Source organism: Pterocles gutturalis, unplaced genomic scaffold (assembly GCF_000699245.1).
Source record: "Pterocles gutturalis isolate BGI_N339 unplaced genomic scaffold, ASM69924v1 scaffold2259, whole genome shotgun sequence".
NCBI classification, from domain to species: domain Eukaryota; kingdom Metazoa; phylum Chordata; class Aves; order Pterocliformes; family Pteroclidae; genus Pterocles; species Pterocles gutturalis.
In genome coordinates this window covers 39,850-60,060 of record NW_010135357.1, presented here as the reverse complement: position 1 = coordinate 60,060, position 20,211 = coordinate 39,850, and the positions used below count along the sequence as shown (strand labels likewise).

General features: G+C 36.7%; 1 protein-coding gene across 1 annotated transcript in view; it reads right to left on the bottom strand.

Moving 5' to 3' along the window:
* Positions 1-20,211, bottom strand: part of VPS13C (vacuolar protein sorting 13 homolog C (S. cerevisiae)) — a gene marked incomplete at both ends in the record, with an annotated part of 66,924 nt that overhangs the window by 8,687 nt on the left and 38,026 nt on the right. The window contains 21 exons of the mRNA XM_010081842.1: positions 510-614; positions 1,578-1,967; positions 3,299-3,593; positions 3,839-3,960; positions 4,471-4,628; positions 5,452-5,716; positions 6,691-6,846; positions 7,228-7,317; positions 8,575-8,940; positions 9,694-9,786; positions 10,539-10,768; positions 12,228-12,466; positions 12,975-13,144; positions 14,012-14,142; positions 15,021-15,177; positions 16,253-16,397; positions 16,773-17,077; positions 17,513-17,680; positions 18,131-18,234; positions 18,774-18,890; positions 19,992-20,172. Coding sequence (XP_010080144.1) covers positions 510-614; positions 1,578-1,967; positions 3,299-3,593; positions 3,839-3,960; positions 4,471-4,628; positions 5,452-5,716; positions 6,691-6,846; positions 7,228-7,317; positions 8,575-8,940; positions 9,694-9,786; positions 10,539-10,768; positions 12,228-12,466; positions 12,975-13,144; positions 14,012-14,142; positions 15,021-15,177; positions 16,253-16,397; positions 16,773-17,077; positions 17,513-17,680; positions 18,131-18,234; positions 18,774-18,890; positions 19,992-20,172 — 3,987 coding nt within the window. The remainder of the gene's footprint in view (positions 1-509; positions 615-1,577; positions 1,968-3,298; positions 3,594-3,838; positions 3,961-4,470; positions 4,629-5,451; positions 5,717-6,690; positions 6,847-7,227; positions 7,318-8,574; positions 8,941-9,693; positions 9,787-10,538; positions 10,769-12,227; positions 12,467-12,974; positions 13,145-14,011; positions 14,143-15,020; positions 15,178-16,252; positions 16,398-16,772; positions 17,078-17,512; positions 17,681-18,130; positions 18,235-18,773; positions 18,891-19,991; positions 20,173-20,211) is intronic.

Below are 20,211 nucleotides of genomic sequence, written 5' to 3'. Positions count from 1 at the left end.
AGGGAAAATCCAACAGGAATCCCTCTACAGCAAATCAAGACAACCTAAAATGATCGTATCATCAGAGATCAGTTAAAGAGTATATGAAAACACAGCCCCCACACACCTACATATTTTAATAAAATGTATTCTCTATTCTGTTTAGTAGTGGAAATATAGTCTTAGACAAGGCTGCTGAGTCAAGATCTAAACATTTGCAAACAAATATAAATTTTGAATGTTTAACTCATCTTCACTATGTGAGTTCACCATTGTATTTTCGAACAGCATAGTACTACACATTCACTATACAAATCACGTATTAATTAATTACACTGAAACTTCTGTTGGTGAAACTACTTGTCACCAGGTGCAGACCTGAATAGCTGGGGCATAAAAATTATTACCCTATAAGTTAACTATTTCCATGATTCAAAAGCAGTTTACGCAGCAAAACAAAGACCTTAAGGACAAAAGTCAAGCCAAAAGAACCCCAAGAGAGCTCCACAAATCACAGAAACCTATCTTACCAGAAAGTCCATGTTATTAGCTGGACATCTGACACATCCATAGCTTCCTACAGTATCAAGGGAAAAGCTACTGGACCAAGTGCTAGTTGAAATACATAACTGGATCTACACACAAAAAAGAACAACATGAAAAGTACTTCAATAAATTCATTTAAACTTTCTATTTCATGCATTGTGGAGCAGAATTATATCACATATAGCAGTATAAAGATGACGCAAATGCTTTTAAAACCTTCTGTAAGTTAAAATAAGCTTAAGCATGTACTATCCCTATTCATACTCTGATTTATCAGAGTTCTGGGAAGGACATTACTGTAAAAGGTGGCAAAATAGACAAGTACTCATTGACTTACGATAATGAAAGCACACACATAGATGGGAAAAAAGCTACCATTTGGTGGTGCTTTACAAACTGGAAGGGTAAGGAAATACTCAAAAGACCTTGTCTCAACTGTCTCTTGAACCATTTCTTAAACTATTGTTGGGTGAAAAAAGATATTCAAAAGGAAAGAAGGGCCACTTCATAAAAAATCCTCTATGACCATGCAAATATCACATCAAAACAAAAGAAACATGTTTAACAAAGGTCAGAATATCTACATTGTGCATTTGAAATGACAAAGTATCTAGCTGAGTAGAACACAAGACTGTGATTCCTTTTTATTCACTGGAAAATGCTTCCACAGGAAGATTGAGAGCAGCCTTCCTTTTGACTATGAAGAAAGTCTACACTCTTAATTCATACATCTACATTAAATTCCTCTCCCCATGGAAAGTCTTCTGGTAGGGTACCCACTGTGTTTTCAGGACCTAACCACTCTATACCATCAGCCAGCTTCTGGCCAGGATGGAAGTTAGACAATGGGATGCAGTGCAAGACCTGGAAAAAGCTGCAACAGACTTTTTGACTACCTACCTTCCCTTGTACCTAGTCCAAAAAGTATAGTTAACAAGAAGAAAGCAGCAGACAAATGAGAGCCTATAGATTTAAATACCGAAAAGAAAAAATCCTTACAACAAAATGTGTGTGTGGCTTTTCCCCCTTCCCACTGCCTAAAATAAGCATACCTTATTTTTACTAAAAATATTTTTCTTTTTAAAGGAGAACAACACAATATCTCTGTAGTCTGCTGGATGCTTCACATGAGTGTCTTCAGCTCGATACTGGAGAATACGGGAAGTCTTGTTGATTAACCAATAGGGACTAAACACAGACAAGATCACACGGCTTCCAATTCGCCTAGTATGTATGTAAATATCCACTGTCATTGCTGTCGCAGAATGGGATGTAAAACACACAGAAAAAAATTCAGGCATCCCATCAGAAATTTTAACATGTCCATTCCAGTCTTTTCCTTGATATTTTATCAAAACAAGCTCCATTATTTCTCCATTGATTCTTGAATGAAAAACATCTGCAGCACTCCCTTCTGTCAATTCACGGGCTTCTGCTGTTCCCTGGAGCAAAATTTAAAGGGACAAATTAAGTTTTTAATCCATAAAATTTAGGTATTCAAAAAACAGCATTTTATTCCTCTCTTGAAGGACGCACGTGTTTGAGATATCTCAGTACATGTCCCAATCTCCAATCACATTCATTTGAGCCCATCCTACGAATAACTTGAGATCAACTGCACTTCTCTTGCAGGACAGCAAAGACTGCTTCATTCTGTCTTTCAGGAAGGCAAACTAGTTCCAATGTGTCCCGTCTCTGTTCCTTCCCTCCCTCCTCCATGACCTCCAATGGATTTTTGGAATGAGTTCTTATTCACATACTTACAATACTGAGAGCAACACTGAATCGGACTGTGCTGCAGGTGTACAACCAGGACTTTTCACACTGGCAGTAAGCCAGCAGCTGTGCCACGCTGTCTGGTAGCACATCTTTCCTCAGGCAGTAGCATCCCACAACAGCAGCTTTCCTAGTTTTTACTGAGAAACTGTATCTCACTGTATTGAACAGTGGCCAGGCTTGATTAGTGAAGGGATGTGAAGACAACAAACACACACCCATCAGTACAGTGATTTCAGAAATAGATTTGAATTACTAATTTCTAGCTCCTCAGTCAAGGCAATGGCACTCTGTTCTACACTCTGTGACTCTGAGCACTGACATACAGAGAAGGTAAGGAAAACTGCAAATAGTGCCGTTAGGATGTTGGACAGAAGTGAAAGAAAGGTCTAAACGAATGCCACAGCCAGTTACGCAAGTAGGACAAAACAGAACAAGCCGGATGATAATTCTGTGTTCTCACAGCTTTTCCATTTACTAAAATCACTCAGCTTTCACGAAGAAATACGAGATACTGAAAATACTGAAAGAAGAGGGAAAAAAAGTCTGTGTAGCACCCCACAAAGAAATCTTCCAATTTCTGCAAGGACTATTCTCACAATAGTCCTCAGTAAAAGAACAGTGTCAGAATAGAGAAGAGTTGTGTTTTCTACATAGAAAAGAAGCTCCAGAATTTACACCTCTCCCTATAAAACAGAAAGTATCTTGCAAAACACAAACAGGATCTCAGAAGAATGTAAAAGAGAAAGACTGGTCCAGGACAGGATTCATACTTAACGAGCAAGGCAGAACTGGCCTGGTACACCTAAATTAAAAACAATTAATCCCCAAAACCCCCTGAATCAATCCATCAGCTGACTCCCTTACTTAAAACAGACAATACAAAAAAATCAACATTCCGTATCTTCCACACTGCATTCACCTCCACTTCTGAGTAAATATAGTCTTACTTAAAATCCCCTAGAGGATTTACAAATACAACCATAAAGTAACTTACCTCAAGTAAATATCTCAAGGAGTATGGTAAAAGATTCCTCACAGTCAGCGTAGGGTAAAGGTGGATAATGTAGGCAGGATCCCACTCCTCTCCATAAGCTGAAATAAAATTCAGTTCATCGGGTACAGCTGTTGAGCTGATGATTAGAGGCAAGAAATTTGTCTCAGTGGCTGGGCACTGTAACAAGCACTTGACTTCATTGCTCCTATGTAGCTCTTCCCTCCAGGCAATGTAAGTCGTGGACTCTTTAAACTGACCCTCGAACATTCCTGTTGGTCGAACATATAGATGACACCTATGGGAAGAAGACAGATAATGGTACACAATAGCTTTGTGTTGACAGTTACCTTCACCCGTTTTAAGTAATTGCTAACATTCTGAAGGGCTTTTGCAGCACACTGATTACCTAATAAAGGTAGTATTTTGGGTTTTTAGTCCAGTCAGGAAGAGTTCCAAGTTCAAATTCAAGCTTCCATGCTAATGCTGTATTTGTGCATCAGCCTCACACAGATTAGCCCTACAGAAGAAAAAAAGGTGTACCTGTATGAATGTAAAGGAACATGAAATTCCTCTTCTGGCTTGGATATGCCAATTGGCTCCAGCAGCTTGGAGCCTCTAGCCAGCTTATAGATTACAAATGGGATTGAGAAATGGTTCTTGATCTAGGATCAAAATGGATAATTTTCATTACACTTCTGTGGTACAAATTTCTAAAGGAAAAGTACGAATAGCAACAAGGAGAAACAACATTAGTAGATTTAAACAAACTCCTCTGGAAAACAGACTTCTATGTATCTTAGTAAAAAATACAATTGTGAAGGAGAACAATGTGCAAGCATATGAGAAAACTATGCTACTTTTAAGTTCCATAAACTAAAAACATGCTTAAAATGCCAAGTTACATAAAAAGCACATATTCCAACCTCAATATTGAGGATACTAGAAAGCCAAAAGTTAAAAGTAAAAACCAAATTTTTTATCAGGACAACACACACACATACAGAATACAGATAAAAATTCATGTAACAAATAAAACACTTAATACTTTGCCTCTAAGTAACTCTTCGGACAGGAACGGTCTCAAACAAATGCATTAAGGAAAAAAAGCAAAGTCACTCAGAGAAGAGCAGCACTGCTTTCAGGCTTTTGGTTTGTTTGGTTCGTTTTCTTACCTGCAGAGGAGATCGGACAGTAATAACCTTATTTCCTTCTGTAGCATCTATTTGTACAATGATCGAGTCTGAATGACCACCAAGGTTTCTCATGTTGTACAGTCGTCGACCTGGTTTGGCTACGGGAACATTTACTGCTTCTTTATATCCTTGAAGTTCTACTCCATAAAAATATACAAAAATCTTAATTAGGCAAAACAAATCACATTACCATTTTCTTTTTGAATAGTTTAGCTTCTCTAAACTCAGCAACAAGGATCAAAGCACACTCTGGCACAAACACCTTGAAATGGTATTTGAGCACCACTGAAGGAAAGCTTTAAGGTCTGAATACTCCTGAAGACCATAACTTTAGATTATGACTTATACATAGCATGATAAATACATCAAACAGTAAACAAAGATATTTGTTGGGTGAGTTAAAATGCAACACAGAACATGATCTTTGTATCATGGCCAGGTACCTTCATGCGGGATGGGATGGAAAGGAAAGAAACCAAAAGATTATGTATTAGGAGTTATTATACCCTACTCTCCTAGGAGTATTTTCTGGCAAAGCTAAAAATATTGAAGATTTATAACTGCTTTCAAGTAACTGGGTAGCTACAAAAAGCTAAATGGTAGCAGGGATACGAGAAATGAAGATCCAGTTTAACAGGGGTTGGAACCCACAGGCCTATGTCCCAGTAGTCTTTAAGATGGTCTATCAATGACTCACATAGAATATCTTCCATTTCGTCCAAAGGGGGAGAAAAAATATTGTACTTTTCACTCTCTGAAAAACTGGAGAGAAGGAATTCTACATCTTTTTAACAAGTCCAGCTGCTGATTTATTTTTTTTTAATTGCTATCAGTATTCAAAAGCAGTTTCAACACCCTGTACTTCACCTGAATTTTGGTCTCATTTAGTTTAACTATGCTGACTCCCCCATCTTCCCATTCTCAACACATCGTAACATACAGTGTTCCCTAGCATAATACCTAAATTTAAAGAGAAGATGGAGCTTTCTTGTCGGTGCAATGCAGACAACTTTCCCCGTTGGGGTGCTTCACAAGCAGAGTATTCCAGTTCCATGTTCTGACCAATTCCCACATCGTTCACATTTTCTTTTTCAACTGAACGAACTATCCAAAAACTGGAGCTAGGGAGCACTTTGAGAGGAACACCTAGGGCATTTTTCACTATGAAAGGTGCTGTCTCTTTAAAAGAATAGTCAAACGTGGATGCAGTCCCTTCTGAAAATGCCTGTAATCAACAATATATATAACACATCATACATAAACAGCCACAAAACATAAAGGCTTTAAAAGACAGTTCCCAGCAACTACTGTTTTAAACAAACAAAAAAAATACATAGTAATACATATTGTATAGTAGTATTTCAAGGAAGTAAAAGTTACTTCCAGAAAATTTCACTATTATTCTGTGATTTGCAGCAAATGTTAATGCTACATTAAGCATACATGCTCTTCATAGGGAATTTATTGCAGTTGGGTTGTCAAGAGAAAAATAAGATCTGGGCACAGAAGTCCCAAGTACATTCACCATGTACATACTTCATATTCAGCCACAACGTATGCTTACAAACATTTGTTTGATTACACAAAAGCCATGGTAACTGACTGCCAATACAGACTTACAGTATAAGCAAGTACAAAGAGAACTGTGGCTCATTCAGAATTAAAAAATGAGAAGACATAAGTCACATTGTGTAAAAATAGTAACCAAAAATTTTTTCCCCCACAAAAAAAGGGGTGAAAAAAGCCTAGGACATTAATATTTTTAACACACTGGACACTCTACTTCTACAGTTTGAAGGCCAATCCTAAAATGCATATTTCTCAGTATTCTATTGAGGAGAAAAGATGAAAAGGAAGTCAATTTCTCTATTACTACTTCAGAAAAAGGACTGTTGGAAACAGTTGTGTTTATTGGAGGATTTTCTTTTCATTCAGCCTGCCTGTAGAACTGTTCCTTAAGTCCTACATAAGCACATTTGTTCTTCTAAACCAGAAATTGCTTCTTTCAAAAGCTAGCACCACCTTTTCATTAAGGACTAATCAGAGTAAAACTCCTCTATCCCTTGCTAGATAACGTTCATCAGGGCTGCAAAACAGTCACTGGCTTGAGACTGGCAGCACAGAAGGTTCCTTAAAAAAAAAAAATCTCAACTTCCTACAGAACCACATAATTTGGCACCTTCTGCCTGTTAGGACTACCTTGGCTAAATTACTGAAGACAGCAAGACAAGATTTGGATATTGTTATATTCATTGTATCCTTCGAATAGATGTTAACTGCAGTTTGTGGCTCAGGAAGAACAATGAAATCATCTCCAGGCATCAAACTTCTCTCTTGGACAGGGTTAGTCTTCATCTGAAAGAGAAATTTCATTAGGCAATTACAAACACATAGATTACTTTCTCCTATGTTAAAACAGGAAAAATCTTGATCTACACTTGACATTTCTAATTTACCTTTTAAATCTCAGACACCTTACACAAATACGGACATTTTATACCAACACTGAAGGCAAGCAAGTTATTTTCTTTCTTCTCTGTACGTGTGGTTACACGCTAGATTTTGCCCATGCACTGGACAATTAACACTAGTCAGAAAAACTTTAAGAGGTCTATGAAACTGCACAGCTCCCTCAAAGCAACAGCATTTGAAAGGTCAATATTCTATCATATAAAATTTCTAAGAAATAGCTGTCTATTCAAACTATTTCACATATTTTCAAGTATGTTGACGTACTTCCAGCTGTAAACTCCATTGCTCCTTTCCTCCTTCAATTCGTTCAATAAGTGGCTCCCACACTGCATAGGTTTCATTGTAATAATGAATCTAAAGAAAGAATCAAAATTAAATAAAGCATCCAAAAATAAAGGACAGAGTTCCTTCCAAAAGCATTTAGTACAACAAACATTGATAAGAAAACAATAAATCTTCATTTCACATTTTGGAGGTCTAGCACTAGTTTTTAACTGCTTTAAAAATTAATACACAGAAGTGTAATATATCACACATTTTTCTAAGTGACATTATTTTTCACTACCTGGCTTGCTTTTAGAGCAACCAGACAGCCTGGTAACTCCGTACCTTTTTAACACATTCACTTAATATAATGCAGTCTGTCTTGTCCTGTACTGCTTGAGAGAATTACTTTGAGATCAGAAACCTTAAGACAGCAAGTAATTCAATGCACTCTGAAATAAGAATTAGTCTGAGCAAACTTTAGTCTGAATCTGGTCCACTGGAACACTTCATCTAGCTCATAGCCTACACCAAGTTTTTACTTCTGTTCAGCTCCTGCAGATCTGAACAGAACTTTTGGACCAAACAGTTCTGGATGCTCCCTTTCAGCTATCTTCTTCATCCCTCCCCCCTTCTGGGCCCACTATGCCTTCCCCCAGGTGTATATGATTAGTCATGCATTTTCCATACTCTATTACGATATGCACATCTAGCAATGAAAGAAGGCGACTTGCATGTCCAGTACAGAACGGAGTAGGAGGCACACTTGGTAACCTGACAAAATATAACTAAGATGTAGTTAACCTACTGCACAGAGCAGCTGCACATCTGCTTGTATGAAATTTTAGCATGCTGCTTTCTTAAGAGACTTATACAATCTTGGAATTTACCATATCTTGGGGTAAAGACTTGCAATAGCTGGCAAAACAAATACAATCCAAGATGCAGAGAAGATTTTGAGGAAAGAGAGTAACTTTTATCTTACCAATAAACACAATGCTAGAGAAACAAAAAAAGGTGGGCAATAAGAGTTAAATGTGAATATTCAACTAAGCCAAGCACATTGTTCATACAGCAAAAAGTGAATGTACAAAAATAATAGAGAAACAGAAAGGACTAGATTATTCCACAGTAGCAACTGCCATTAAAATCTACTACTGATTGCAGATTTTCTGTAAAAAACAGATTATGCTTGGTCATACTTGCCTGACTACTGAAGAACTCCTAAAAGGATTACAATTTCAACTTATTATTAATTTAGCATATAGAAAGTGTACTAAAAAGTTACTTGAACATTATGAAACACATAGAAGTGTTTTAAGCTGCTAACAATTTGATTCTACGTACCTCCAGTGACATATCAGCAGTGACCTCCATCAGTGAGGACCAGTTTTTAAGGACACCGGAAAACACAGATTCTACTAACAATAAAGGGACGGTACGATGGCCCAGACCACATTCCAAGGTGATCTGAACCGATTTCACTAAAACGTCAAATTTCTCTTGTTTCAGAATATGTTCATGGTCCTTAAAAGTTTCTGTTGCTTCTGTGGCCACATCAACACCAAGAAACCAAGCACTGCACTGATCTATAGGCTTCACTTGCCACAAATTCTCAGAAACTTCAGTTGCTCCTCTAGAATCCTCCTCTGTTGTTTTGGGTTTTATGGCAGCCATAATAGTCATCACAGTATTCAGAATTATTGGTGAGATCTTGAAGGAAGAAAAAAGATCTTTTATAGCTCAAAACATCTTAAAACTGATTAACATACAAAATACACAATAAATGGAAATGGCAAATAACTCTTGGGTTTTCATACAGGTACACATCATTAAAGGCTCTTCTAAGAGATGCAACTTAAATTCCAAGATAAAGAAACAGAATCCATTCATGGACCTCCTCTTACTTTCCTCTCCTATAAAATTTCCCAACTCCTCCCTCACAATGCCACAGGCTCAAGAAGCAAATTTGCGACTTTATAGGAGAATTTGCATATTACATTCAGAAAGACCTTTACTATAGACACCCACTATAGATACAACTATTAATTTACCTATTAAGAACAAGGTATTTCACATTGTGTATCATTCTCGAAATCACGTTAACAGCCTTAAATTTACATGTATTGTGTGTGTGCTCCTGCTTATATGTATCTCTGAAGAGAAAAATAGTGGTGGTGGCGGCAGGGGGAAGGGTTGTTTCATAAATTTGGAAAACACTGGTAAGGCAAATCTTAGTATCTGAAGTATTTAAATTAGTCCTTTTTTTGCCAAGAGATTGACAAAACAAGGAACATGTAATGATTTTTTCCAACACAGAGCAGCTCTAAAAAGGTTAAATGCCCATTTCTGGAATTAAACTAACAGGGAAAATGAAGATTTTAAATAACCATACATAAATAAAACCCCCAAGCTACAGCTTGAGAAACACACCTGTTCTTCCAAAGACAGTTTTAATAATCTTACCTTTATAATAAGTTCTTCTATTGTTATTACCACAGTTTGTAACCCTGAGGCATGCATCATATTTTCCATGACCAAAGAACACGGCCGTAATACCTGAGTGAAAAATATAAATTGATTATTAAGGTAACTCCTGGAAAATAACCTTTTCAAATGGTCTCATATTTTTTAATCCCCACAGGTCAAAGGGATGCCGACGCCATAAAATAACAGCATGGTTCACAGTTACAGCATTCTTTCCATAGTGTTACTGTGCTTCATTCCAGCATCCAAATTTGCACAACAGCAATTTTGTACTGGAAGGTTAAAAGCTAGTGAAATAAAAGCTTTTGACATAAGGCTTAAAAACCAGACAAAACAAAAACCCAACACACAGATAGACTGATTCTATAGTCAAAAAAATGCCAAATCTTAAGCAAACTAAATGCATAAAGAAAAAGACCATGTGCAGATGAACCACACAGGCCACCTTTGTGGCTCAGTGCTCCCTGCCAGGAATGAGGAGATGGAGTTCCAGACGACATGCTGATCAGCAGACTCTTCTGCAACAAGTAAACTAACAGGCAGTAAACTAACAGGCAGTTAACAAAGTCGCAGAGAAGTATTCTTAAGTCTTCAAAACCCCTCACATAATTTCTCCACTAAGAAACTTTTACTTTCATTTACAACTGCACTGCGCTGGTTTTAGTCAGAGCTCTGTGTGATGGCATGCGCAGTCCCCTCCTTTCTTCATAATAACCAATGATGCGAAAACTAAATTTTTTGAGTGCTACGGATATGAAAACTAAAGGACACGCCTGCCAACAGTTCTCATTACTTTTTTCATTATGAAAAACAAGGTTTCTTACCATAGTAACATTCTTGTCTTGCTTTTCTTTGAGAAAGGCACAGGCCAATACTTTGAAGCCCTTCACTTGAGCGGTCATCCTTCGTGCAAGCTTTCCAGATGTCAGAGAAAAGTCACATTGGAAGGAAACTTTTAAGGCTGGGGCATCAGCATTGGTCAAATTAGCAACAAATACAATTTCTGGATCCATGATCACAGCTTTTACTGTCATATTTGGCCATACAGATACTTCTGTGAAAGTAAGTAAGGAAACCCTTTAATATAAGAGGTTTGAAACCATTATTATGTACATAATACCTAAACCACGCACACAAACTGCTACATAATTTTAGAGGTACAAATTGAACAATGTCTCAGTTTTTACAGGAATACTTTGCTGAAACTGAATATCACACAGTGTCCAGAAATCAGCAGCAAACTGGTCAGAAGTTTTGTTTTGAAGAAACTGTTTGTTTCAATATTGTAAAAAAGACAGTATTAGCTCTGCACACTGTAATCAACCTAAGCACTGGCTCTACAAAACCAAGTTGGAAATAGTTATCTTCCAGCTCAATACCTAAAGCAACTAACTTCTTTAGAGTGAAGATTTACTAACTGAAACCAAGTTAGCAATATACAATTTGTTGTCTGAATATCCACTCAGTCTCCAAACAGAATGAGAGAATCGTATTATATTTATCACAGTTCAAAGCAAGACTCTAACCTAGTTAGTGATGGATCAAGTCACTTTGGTTCCCAATGATAGACAGTATAGTGGCATGTGACCCTCCAGCACAACAGGACTCATTATTTGGGTTACTCACACCTAACACTTGCCGGAAATATCGGGATATCACACCTATGCAATGGAACAGGTGCCAAGCTGAGGCTCCATACGCTACAGGAAAAGCAAAGAGACCCCAGCAACATGGGTTGCAGCCATGCAACACGTTTGGGTAGTCCTGAGCAGCCCAAGTGACATTTTTCTGGAGCGTGTACCATCCCTCCCTCATCACAGGACTTGTGCCTATCTCCAGCAAAGGAGGAGAAGCCTAGTACTCTGCCAAGCTCCCCAAAACGAAGGGAGGGCTGCTGGGAACCAGCTAGACAAGAAAACCCACAGATTAGGTCTGACCACAACTCAGTGAAGCTGAGCAATCACTCAAAACCAGTTAAAACTCAGAAGTGATCTTTCTCACTCTTGTTTCATCATGCTTTACCTTAAGTCTTCAACAAAAAAGAGAAAAGCTGTTAAACAAAAGCTTAGTTTTCCGTAACTGAAAGAAATAATAACCTACAGTTTCAAAATATACAGCTTGAAGAAATAAGGGTAAGGCATTCTTCACCACTCCTGTAAAAAGAGTAAGTTGTTCTTTTTACTTCCTTAACTACTATCTACACGGTGCTTTTTACCCTAAGGATGCTTCCTTTGCCATATTCCATGAGTAGAAATCCCGTTTAGCATTAGTGGTTTTCAATATTTAGCTCTGCTGGAGACCACAACTCCACCACTTAAGACAGCAGTTTTACAACTACTACTGCTTATGACAATCTATGGTATCAGTGGCCAATTTACAAATTGTGATGAATAAACTCATTCCCTAAGTCTGATAGTAAAACAGCATCTTGTAAACTTTTGGATTATTTATTTTCAGTATGAAGCCTGTAAAGGAAGGGAGTAGGGGTGGGAGTGGAAATCAGTTTTACAGACCTGTTTCTGGCTTGGATTTCCCAGAAGCAACATGCTTTGATTGGAACTGTGCAGATCTTTCAGTTGAGGATGCTGGCATCGAGTTAATGAAAAAATCTGCTACTGTCAACAAAAACTCCATACTGGCACACATATACAGCTTATCAAGGACAGCAATGACTTCAGTTCCATTTTTATCCTGCTTGTAGCTTATATCTATCATAGACCTGTCATTTGTGCCATCTTTCTTGTCTATCATTCTGGAAAACAAGTTTATTAAGAAATATTTCAAACATCATACCACATAGATCTAGAAAAAAAGAGGATACACAAGTAGTGCCATTTTTTGTCTCCATGCCATTTATAAAGAAGAATTACAACATAAGCAATCAGTGTTTCCTCCAGAAATAAGTGGGTACAGACTTCTCTAACAGAAGAGCAATTTCAATTTAAAATTTGTTTGCTACAGTTTTGGAACTACATGTGTGTCATGTAACAATCTCTACTCAGCTGTTCTACACAGTTTACTGTAATGCTCAAGCCTCCCAGGTATTATTTTTGTTTTGGATAACCTGGGAAATCAACACATAGAAGAACAAACTTGCTTAATGTTATTAAAATAACATTGATTGCTTTAGCACACAGTGCAACAGGCAACAACTGACAGCTCTACTAAGTTTTATCAATTCCATGTGAAGCAACCTATAAAACAAGGAAACGGTCACAAGTTGCATGGAGTTTTTTCATTTCTGGTGCATTCAAACTCACCTCGCAGTCACATTCTGAATTCCTTCTCTGACATCATCCAGGGTACATGCCTTGAGTTTAACACTAATATCCATTGAGCCATCTGAAAACATCTTCCCCGATGACACCATGAGATGCAGTTGGAGTTCACCAAGGCGTAACTTGTCACTATGCAGTGAAAGCAGAGACTTCTACATAATGAGAAATAGTAGGACTAGTTAACACAGAATAAAGTAATAAGCACATTTCCCTTGCTGCTAACCATGTGCATTTTGATCCATGAACTGAAGGATTATTTACAACCATGACCTCAACAATAAGCAGAAAGGATATGAAGAAGACCTTAAAATAAAATCCCATTACATTGTTTCTTCCCATGATGCTCATTTCACAAAAGCTTTTTAAAATTATACACCCCACGTACAAAAAGCACCACAAATTCCTGCATTATAGTCATTTTAAATGTAAAGCTACCACACGTCCACTACACACCAAAATATGAAACAAATACCTTCTCATCTGGACAAAGTATATTACATAATAAACCCAAGGCAACACTGGACATCCTTCTCTTCTGTTTTCAACATAGGAAGGACGTTCATTTTTGCTACCACTCAGGGATGTGTAACAGGGAAGTATGGGCCATGTACACCTGGGATCTGCTTACTAACTATCTAGGCACCACACACAGAACTAGCATCACATAGGTGAGCAATTTCTGCTTTTCAAATTTTCACTTTTATTTTGGATAACTGGAATCAAGGCTTGAATGACCAAATCAAATGGTGGGGGGTTTTGGTTGGTTTGCTAGTTTTGGGTTTTGTTTTGGGTTTTTTTTTTTAGTGTGATTTTTAGAAACACATATCCTTCAAATTAAGTACATCCTCTGCCCATAAAACCTCAAAGTTCCAGGATAAATTGCATAAGCTTCATAAGGCAGGAATTATAAAGCCAACACAACCAACAAAACTCTTTGTTTTACTATCCTGAGTTCTGTCCCTGTGAGAAGCCCAAGGTCCCCACCCTTCCATCTCTGTCATAAAAGCTTTGTCACAAACCTGATTCATATCACTATTGTAGAGAGTTACTGAAAGTGACTCAAAATTGAAGTCAAATGTAAGCGTTGTATAACATTCTGCAGAAGACTGAACTGTAGAAATATCTTGTTGTCCAAAAGCAACAAGATGACCTGTCAGTGAAAAGAAAATATTTTTACATTTGTTTAGAACACTGGGCTTGGGGATAGTTTTCTGGGTTTGGGGTTTTTTTGGGTTTTGTTTTAAACTAAGATCAGAGTCACAAAAAGAGGAAAAGCTCTAAATGCAGAAAACTACTCAGAGCAATTCACATATTTATTTACTCAATATCACTACGTTCTACTCAACGCATGCTAAAATTACCTAGCACAGAGTGGTTTAAAGGACCTTAAAAATGCTGTCATTTACATCTTAAGCCAAGATCAGCAAGAACACTTCCTGAAGTTCTTCCTTTGTTTTAATGAAAAACTACAGTAAGTACCAACACTGCTCAAGGAGTTTGCAGTACTTTTCCTTCCAGTTTCTTCTCATAGTATACCAATTCAACCACTGGTTGAACAGTAATCTTTTGACATAGACAATGCTAAGTTTTGGACAAAGAAAGATTTTTGGCAAAGTGCTAACAATATTTCATCCAGAGACACACACTGTTTATGTTAACACACTGTTTCACTACTAATAATATCCTCGATTGCTACAATTGTTCATTAACATTCTGGGGTAGTTGGTCTGGCTTTTTTCTTTTTTAAGCCACCTGCAACTTGCAAGAGTCATTGATATGGACTGAAGAGAACCATCCTATAAAAGATGAAACACAAAAAACATGCTACAAAAACTTCTGACCACCAACAGCTCACACTCCGTGTATGAGCATACATTCTTATTTATAACTTTTCATGTATACAATACGTATGTAGCAATTAACAATAAGAATTTATTTACACACATTTGAGTGTTTCAGATAAATATGACATTTGAACATGCAAATAGCCCTCTGCCCAAACATATTCAGCTTTTGAATTGAACATACCCTCCTCAGAGAAATCAGATTCATTTGCAACTTTCCCTTTAAGTATCTGTGTATCTTCAATGTTCTCTTGCACAGTACTTGGCTGGGAAGAAGCTCCTCCAAGGTTTTCAAGTAAAATTTTCATGACAACAGTTAGATCATCTTCACTGAGTGCAATCTATAAAGTGATAAACCCAGAACTTGATTTTTGGTGACAGCATTTCTTTCCAACACGGAACCCTATCTTTATCAATAGCACACAAATATTGAGAACAAACAACCTGCTGCTTCCAACGTGAACAAGCTCTATAGTCAAAACGATCCTGGCCAAAAGTCATATATAATTTGCTCAATTTTCCTAAAAAATCATTTGTTATGACTAGGATTTACAATAAGAAATAACACTCCGCATGACAAATGCTTTCTAGTTTTGTAGAGGCTCTTCACCTGCTAAAAATATGAGTAATTGATGATCACAAGCACTTCTTAACCATTCAGTAATCCAGAAACATAACCAGATAACATTAAAGTCAAGATTTACATTGTATACACTAAAGCAAATGACATTCAGTAAACCTTGAATGAATTAATGAATCTGAATCAATTATAACATAATCATGAAAAAATAAGCAGTAATAAGTGACAAAATGCAGTCAGCCCATAATACAAGTGTTAGAATATTTTTTTCTACATTGAATTTTTTTACTTATACTCCTTCAATATCTTATTCCACAGATACAGGAATGAAACAGGGCTTAAGAACAACCAGAACGCCCCCCAGTCTGTTTTTACCCACTTAAATTCATATGGTTAATATAGGAAACCAGAAAGTAAATAATTTTGAACTGTTCTATGTTAGAGATCCACATCTGCCCTTTTAATTTCTAATAAATCTACTAAACACTCAAATAACCTGAATATTACAGATTAAACAATTTTTAAATCTTAGATCTAGATTTTAAATGCTAACTCAACAGACAACTTCAACAACTTTACTGACTGTTGAGTCAAAGCATAGCTCTCACAGACCCCCAGAAAAACAGCACTAGTTTTTATTTCATTTGTATGCAGCTACAACAAAACTATTCATTATACAATATCAAAAGTCTAACCAATCCATAAACTGGACAGTCACATTGGAAGTCTTAGCATTCTGTGAAGAATACAAATTGCAACAAGTTTACAAGCTCCTTAACTAGGCTAAATATTATTCTGAGAACTTTTGATGCAGCTCTGACTTGCCATGATATTACCTGCATTGGTTTTAGGTCTCCTTTGATACCAATTGTTGGGGTTTTATGATACCACGTTGCTGCTAAGTTTCTCTGGACCAGTAAAGTCAAACTCACAGGATGCAGAATTTCAGAATCTGGTTGAGAATCTCTGGACATAATGCACCTACAAAAGACAGTGGAAGCAGCAGAGGAAAAATATTTAGTGGTTGCAGAATGCCAAATAATACCACACTACTGTATCAGAATCATGGGTATACTTATTTTTAAATTAATAATGTGTGCTTACATGCACTTATGCCCAGGTATACACTTAAGATTAATTCAGTTACTGTCCTATCATTCCTTTCTTTCCAAGAAGTTTTAGATTGTGGACATGTGTCCTCATCTAAAAGCGCTCTTAAACTTAGTTGGGGGTGGGTAGTGTTTGGTTTTAGTATGTTTTCATCGCCTATCATCTTTAAATACTAGAACAATGCTGCATATGGAACCTGTTTTCTTTACAAACGCTTTTCAACTCAGAAGAAAACTCCATGTATACCTTGATAACTTCAAATGAGTTAGCTGCACATCCATGTTATCAATGACCGGAGGCAGAGAAGATTCATCTGAAGACACCAGCTTGAATTCATTCTGAACTCTGATTAAGCCAAGATCAGCTACCAAAGCATTACATGAAGTTGAAGATTCAGGAACAATTATAACTGGAGCTTTCAAGTTGACATCCATTAAGAGGCGGAAGCTCTTTTTAGCGAAGTCTTTCATGCTGGAAGCAGCTATTTCTGCTGCCTGGACAGTGACTGCAGTCAGGGCTTCGTGGGCCATTTGGAAATTGTTTAGAAAGTTCTATTGGTAGGTAGTGAAAAAAAGTAAGAGTTCTATGAGAGTAAATAAGCCTCGCAAAAAAGGCAAGCTGCAGCAAAATGTAAATTTAAGAAAAACAGTACAGCTCTGACAGAAATATTAAACTTCTACTTCAACCATGGAAGTTTCAAAAGAGGAAAAGATTAAAGTCATGCACAAGCTAAGACATTGCTTACCTATTTAATTTTTAAGATATTTTTAAGATATTATTATCAACAATTCATTTCTTGTTTTGTCATCCTTCTCCTTGTCATTCTTCTATAAAGCAATACAACCTAAGTGACACTTCTTCAGCAAAATACTTCTATATGCTTGTACATCAGCTTACCGCAAGGTACAGGTCACAAAGAACTGATTACATTTTATTTTATTAAAAAGCTTTTAATGTCAAGAAAAGAAGTGAAACTAATGTCTTACCAAGAGAGACATAAAGAATTTGTGTAGGTAAATTATTTGGATGCAGCCCACTTTCAGAGACATTTTACCATCCACCCTTGACATGTCAGTGTAGGCTTCCCCTTCAGTAGCATCTGGATAAAGTGACATGTGAAATCTAAACACTTCATCTCCCATTATGGAGACAGCCTAGAACATTAAGTCCACATAGTTAATACACAACAGTTAATACTTCTGTGATAGAATTATTGCTTATCAAACAAGATTTCCACAAGAAGATCAACTGCAACTTTTCAGCAATACCTGGACACATATACGCTAGGCACAAAAGGAAACTGAGTCAGCTACTCTATGGTATGTCTCTTCTTGCTTGGTCATCTATAGTCCATTTTAGATTTAACCATGCTACTCGTAATTAAAGACATCAATGCAAACATGATTAAAAGAAAGATGTATTGAATGGAAGCACCTTTTGCTTCCCTGAGATACAGGAAATTAACCAGGGAAATTTCGCTTAATATTTGGTACATTACATCCTACTTAATATCATGCAACACAGCAAACCAACTGCAGTGCTGTCATTAAATAACTTTAAGAACTAGGTCTTCTTGTTTGTCTGCTATCTGCACAGCACATCACCTGTTTATGGATTGTTTTTGGATCAACATCTGTAATGACAATGTCCTCGAGTCTGGAGAAGACTTTAATCTCTTTAGTTTTCATGTCTACAGATGCATCCATTCCTGATTTGAGACAAAAGGAAGAAGATAATAAATCCACTTCAACAAGTTGTTAAGTAAACATTTTTTTAAAAAAGGATTATTTATCACTGAATATAAAGAATAACATAAAATCCAGTATTCTATTACGTAACAATGCTAAGCCCAAGACAGAAGTCATGACCTTACTACAGGTAACAAATTTGCCAATATAAATTGACTCTAAGGCTAGACTAAAAATCCCCAACACTATCTAGGATCTAGCTACTTAAAAATGGAAGCTTTTGTTATAAATAACATAGTGCCTTCATTTCTTTTCATTTTACTCCACTTAGAAATTAATTGCCCTCTTTTTCCAAGTTAAATATTTTCTTCCCTCACAGGCATTTCGGCTACTAAAACACTCAACAGCAATCATATCATACAATCAAAATGTATTCAGACATATGTTACAGAGATAACTACAGTGCACACATGAGCCTTTCAGAAGTGGACGAATGGAGGGGAACAACATACTTCTTGCTACAACTCACTAATCTAATACTTAAATAAAAACCCCTTACCTTGTATTCTAATGTCTGCAATTCTACATGTCTGATCACATACTGCAATACTGAACGCATTTAGCTTTGCAACGAGCTTTAATTCGCAGATATCATCATGGGCTGCATTACTAGACACTGGATAGGAAACAAGAGACACAAAAGAACTTCATTAAAAGTCCATTTTTTAAAATAAATGTTGGATTATTTGTTTTGTACATGTATGAATTATTCAAAAGGCAACCTGCAGTTATTCCCTAAAAGTTACTGCTAATTATTAGTCAACACATGAAATAAGTCTTTTATTGTAGACAGTTTTCTTCTGGCACAAGAACAGTCATCATTTAACACAAGCAAACAGCAATCAAGATGATGTTTTTTTCTCCTCGTTAACATCTAATTTTCATGCAACCGTATGCTGAATTCTTCTGGCACAAGAACAGTCATCATTTAACACAAGCAAACAGCAATCAAGATGATGTTTTTTTCTCTCCTCGTTAATATCTAATTTTCATGCAACCATATGCTGAATACAGTGTATGTTTCATTATCTGAAACACTGTCTCACATGGGAAATTCTCCTTTCTCTGTATGAGTAGGAAGTCCAATTTAGGACTATTAGGTGAAAAAAGTTTCTGCAGCAAAATTGAAAGTGCTTGCAGAACGCAAAATGTAACAGCCAGCCACTGTACAGTCAATCCCAATACATTTAGGATTAGAAAATCTTGAATTTCCCAAACATTACAAGCACAAGAATCAACCATACAGGACATTCAAAAAACATTCTTAAGAAGCCCAAGGTTACAGATACCAATTATTAAAAGAAGCACAACATCCTTGAGTCCAGAACTTCTCTTTGCTTCCCCAGGGCTCAAGAATGCTTATTTTCAGCAACAAAAGCACTCTTTAGATCCTTCACATTGGAAAGCAATAAAATTGTGATACTGATGCTTTTGCAAGGCTTTGGTACTGTTCACTGAGATATCATTTATTTGACTTTTATAATAATGTCAGACCACTACCTAGGAAAAAGTTGTATTAAGGACAATTTGTAAAATTATCAACAGCAAAAATACCTGGCTTTTTTTTTTTTTTAAAGAGACTCCCCGTATACAGTTGTGCATACCTTGCTTTTCCACCAAATAAACTGCACTGCTGTCACCCGAAATGGCATCCTTTGAAACTAGAGGCTATATGTTGTTAAGCAACAGAAGTATGGCCTTTGTAATGCTGTATTACCTGGTCTAAGAGTACTTCCTTTTTCTTGTTCTTTTATTTGAGCCTCTTTTATTTGAGGCTTGTGGTCTGATGCTTTATCAGTACTGGGAAGACCACCTGGTGGAACACTGAACGTGAGAAAACTCAAGATGGAAATCAAAGCCTCTGTGTGAAGCACTATATCCAAACATGAAAAGATGACCTAAAATGAGGACAAGGAGACAAAGTAACACTGTTATTT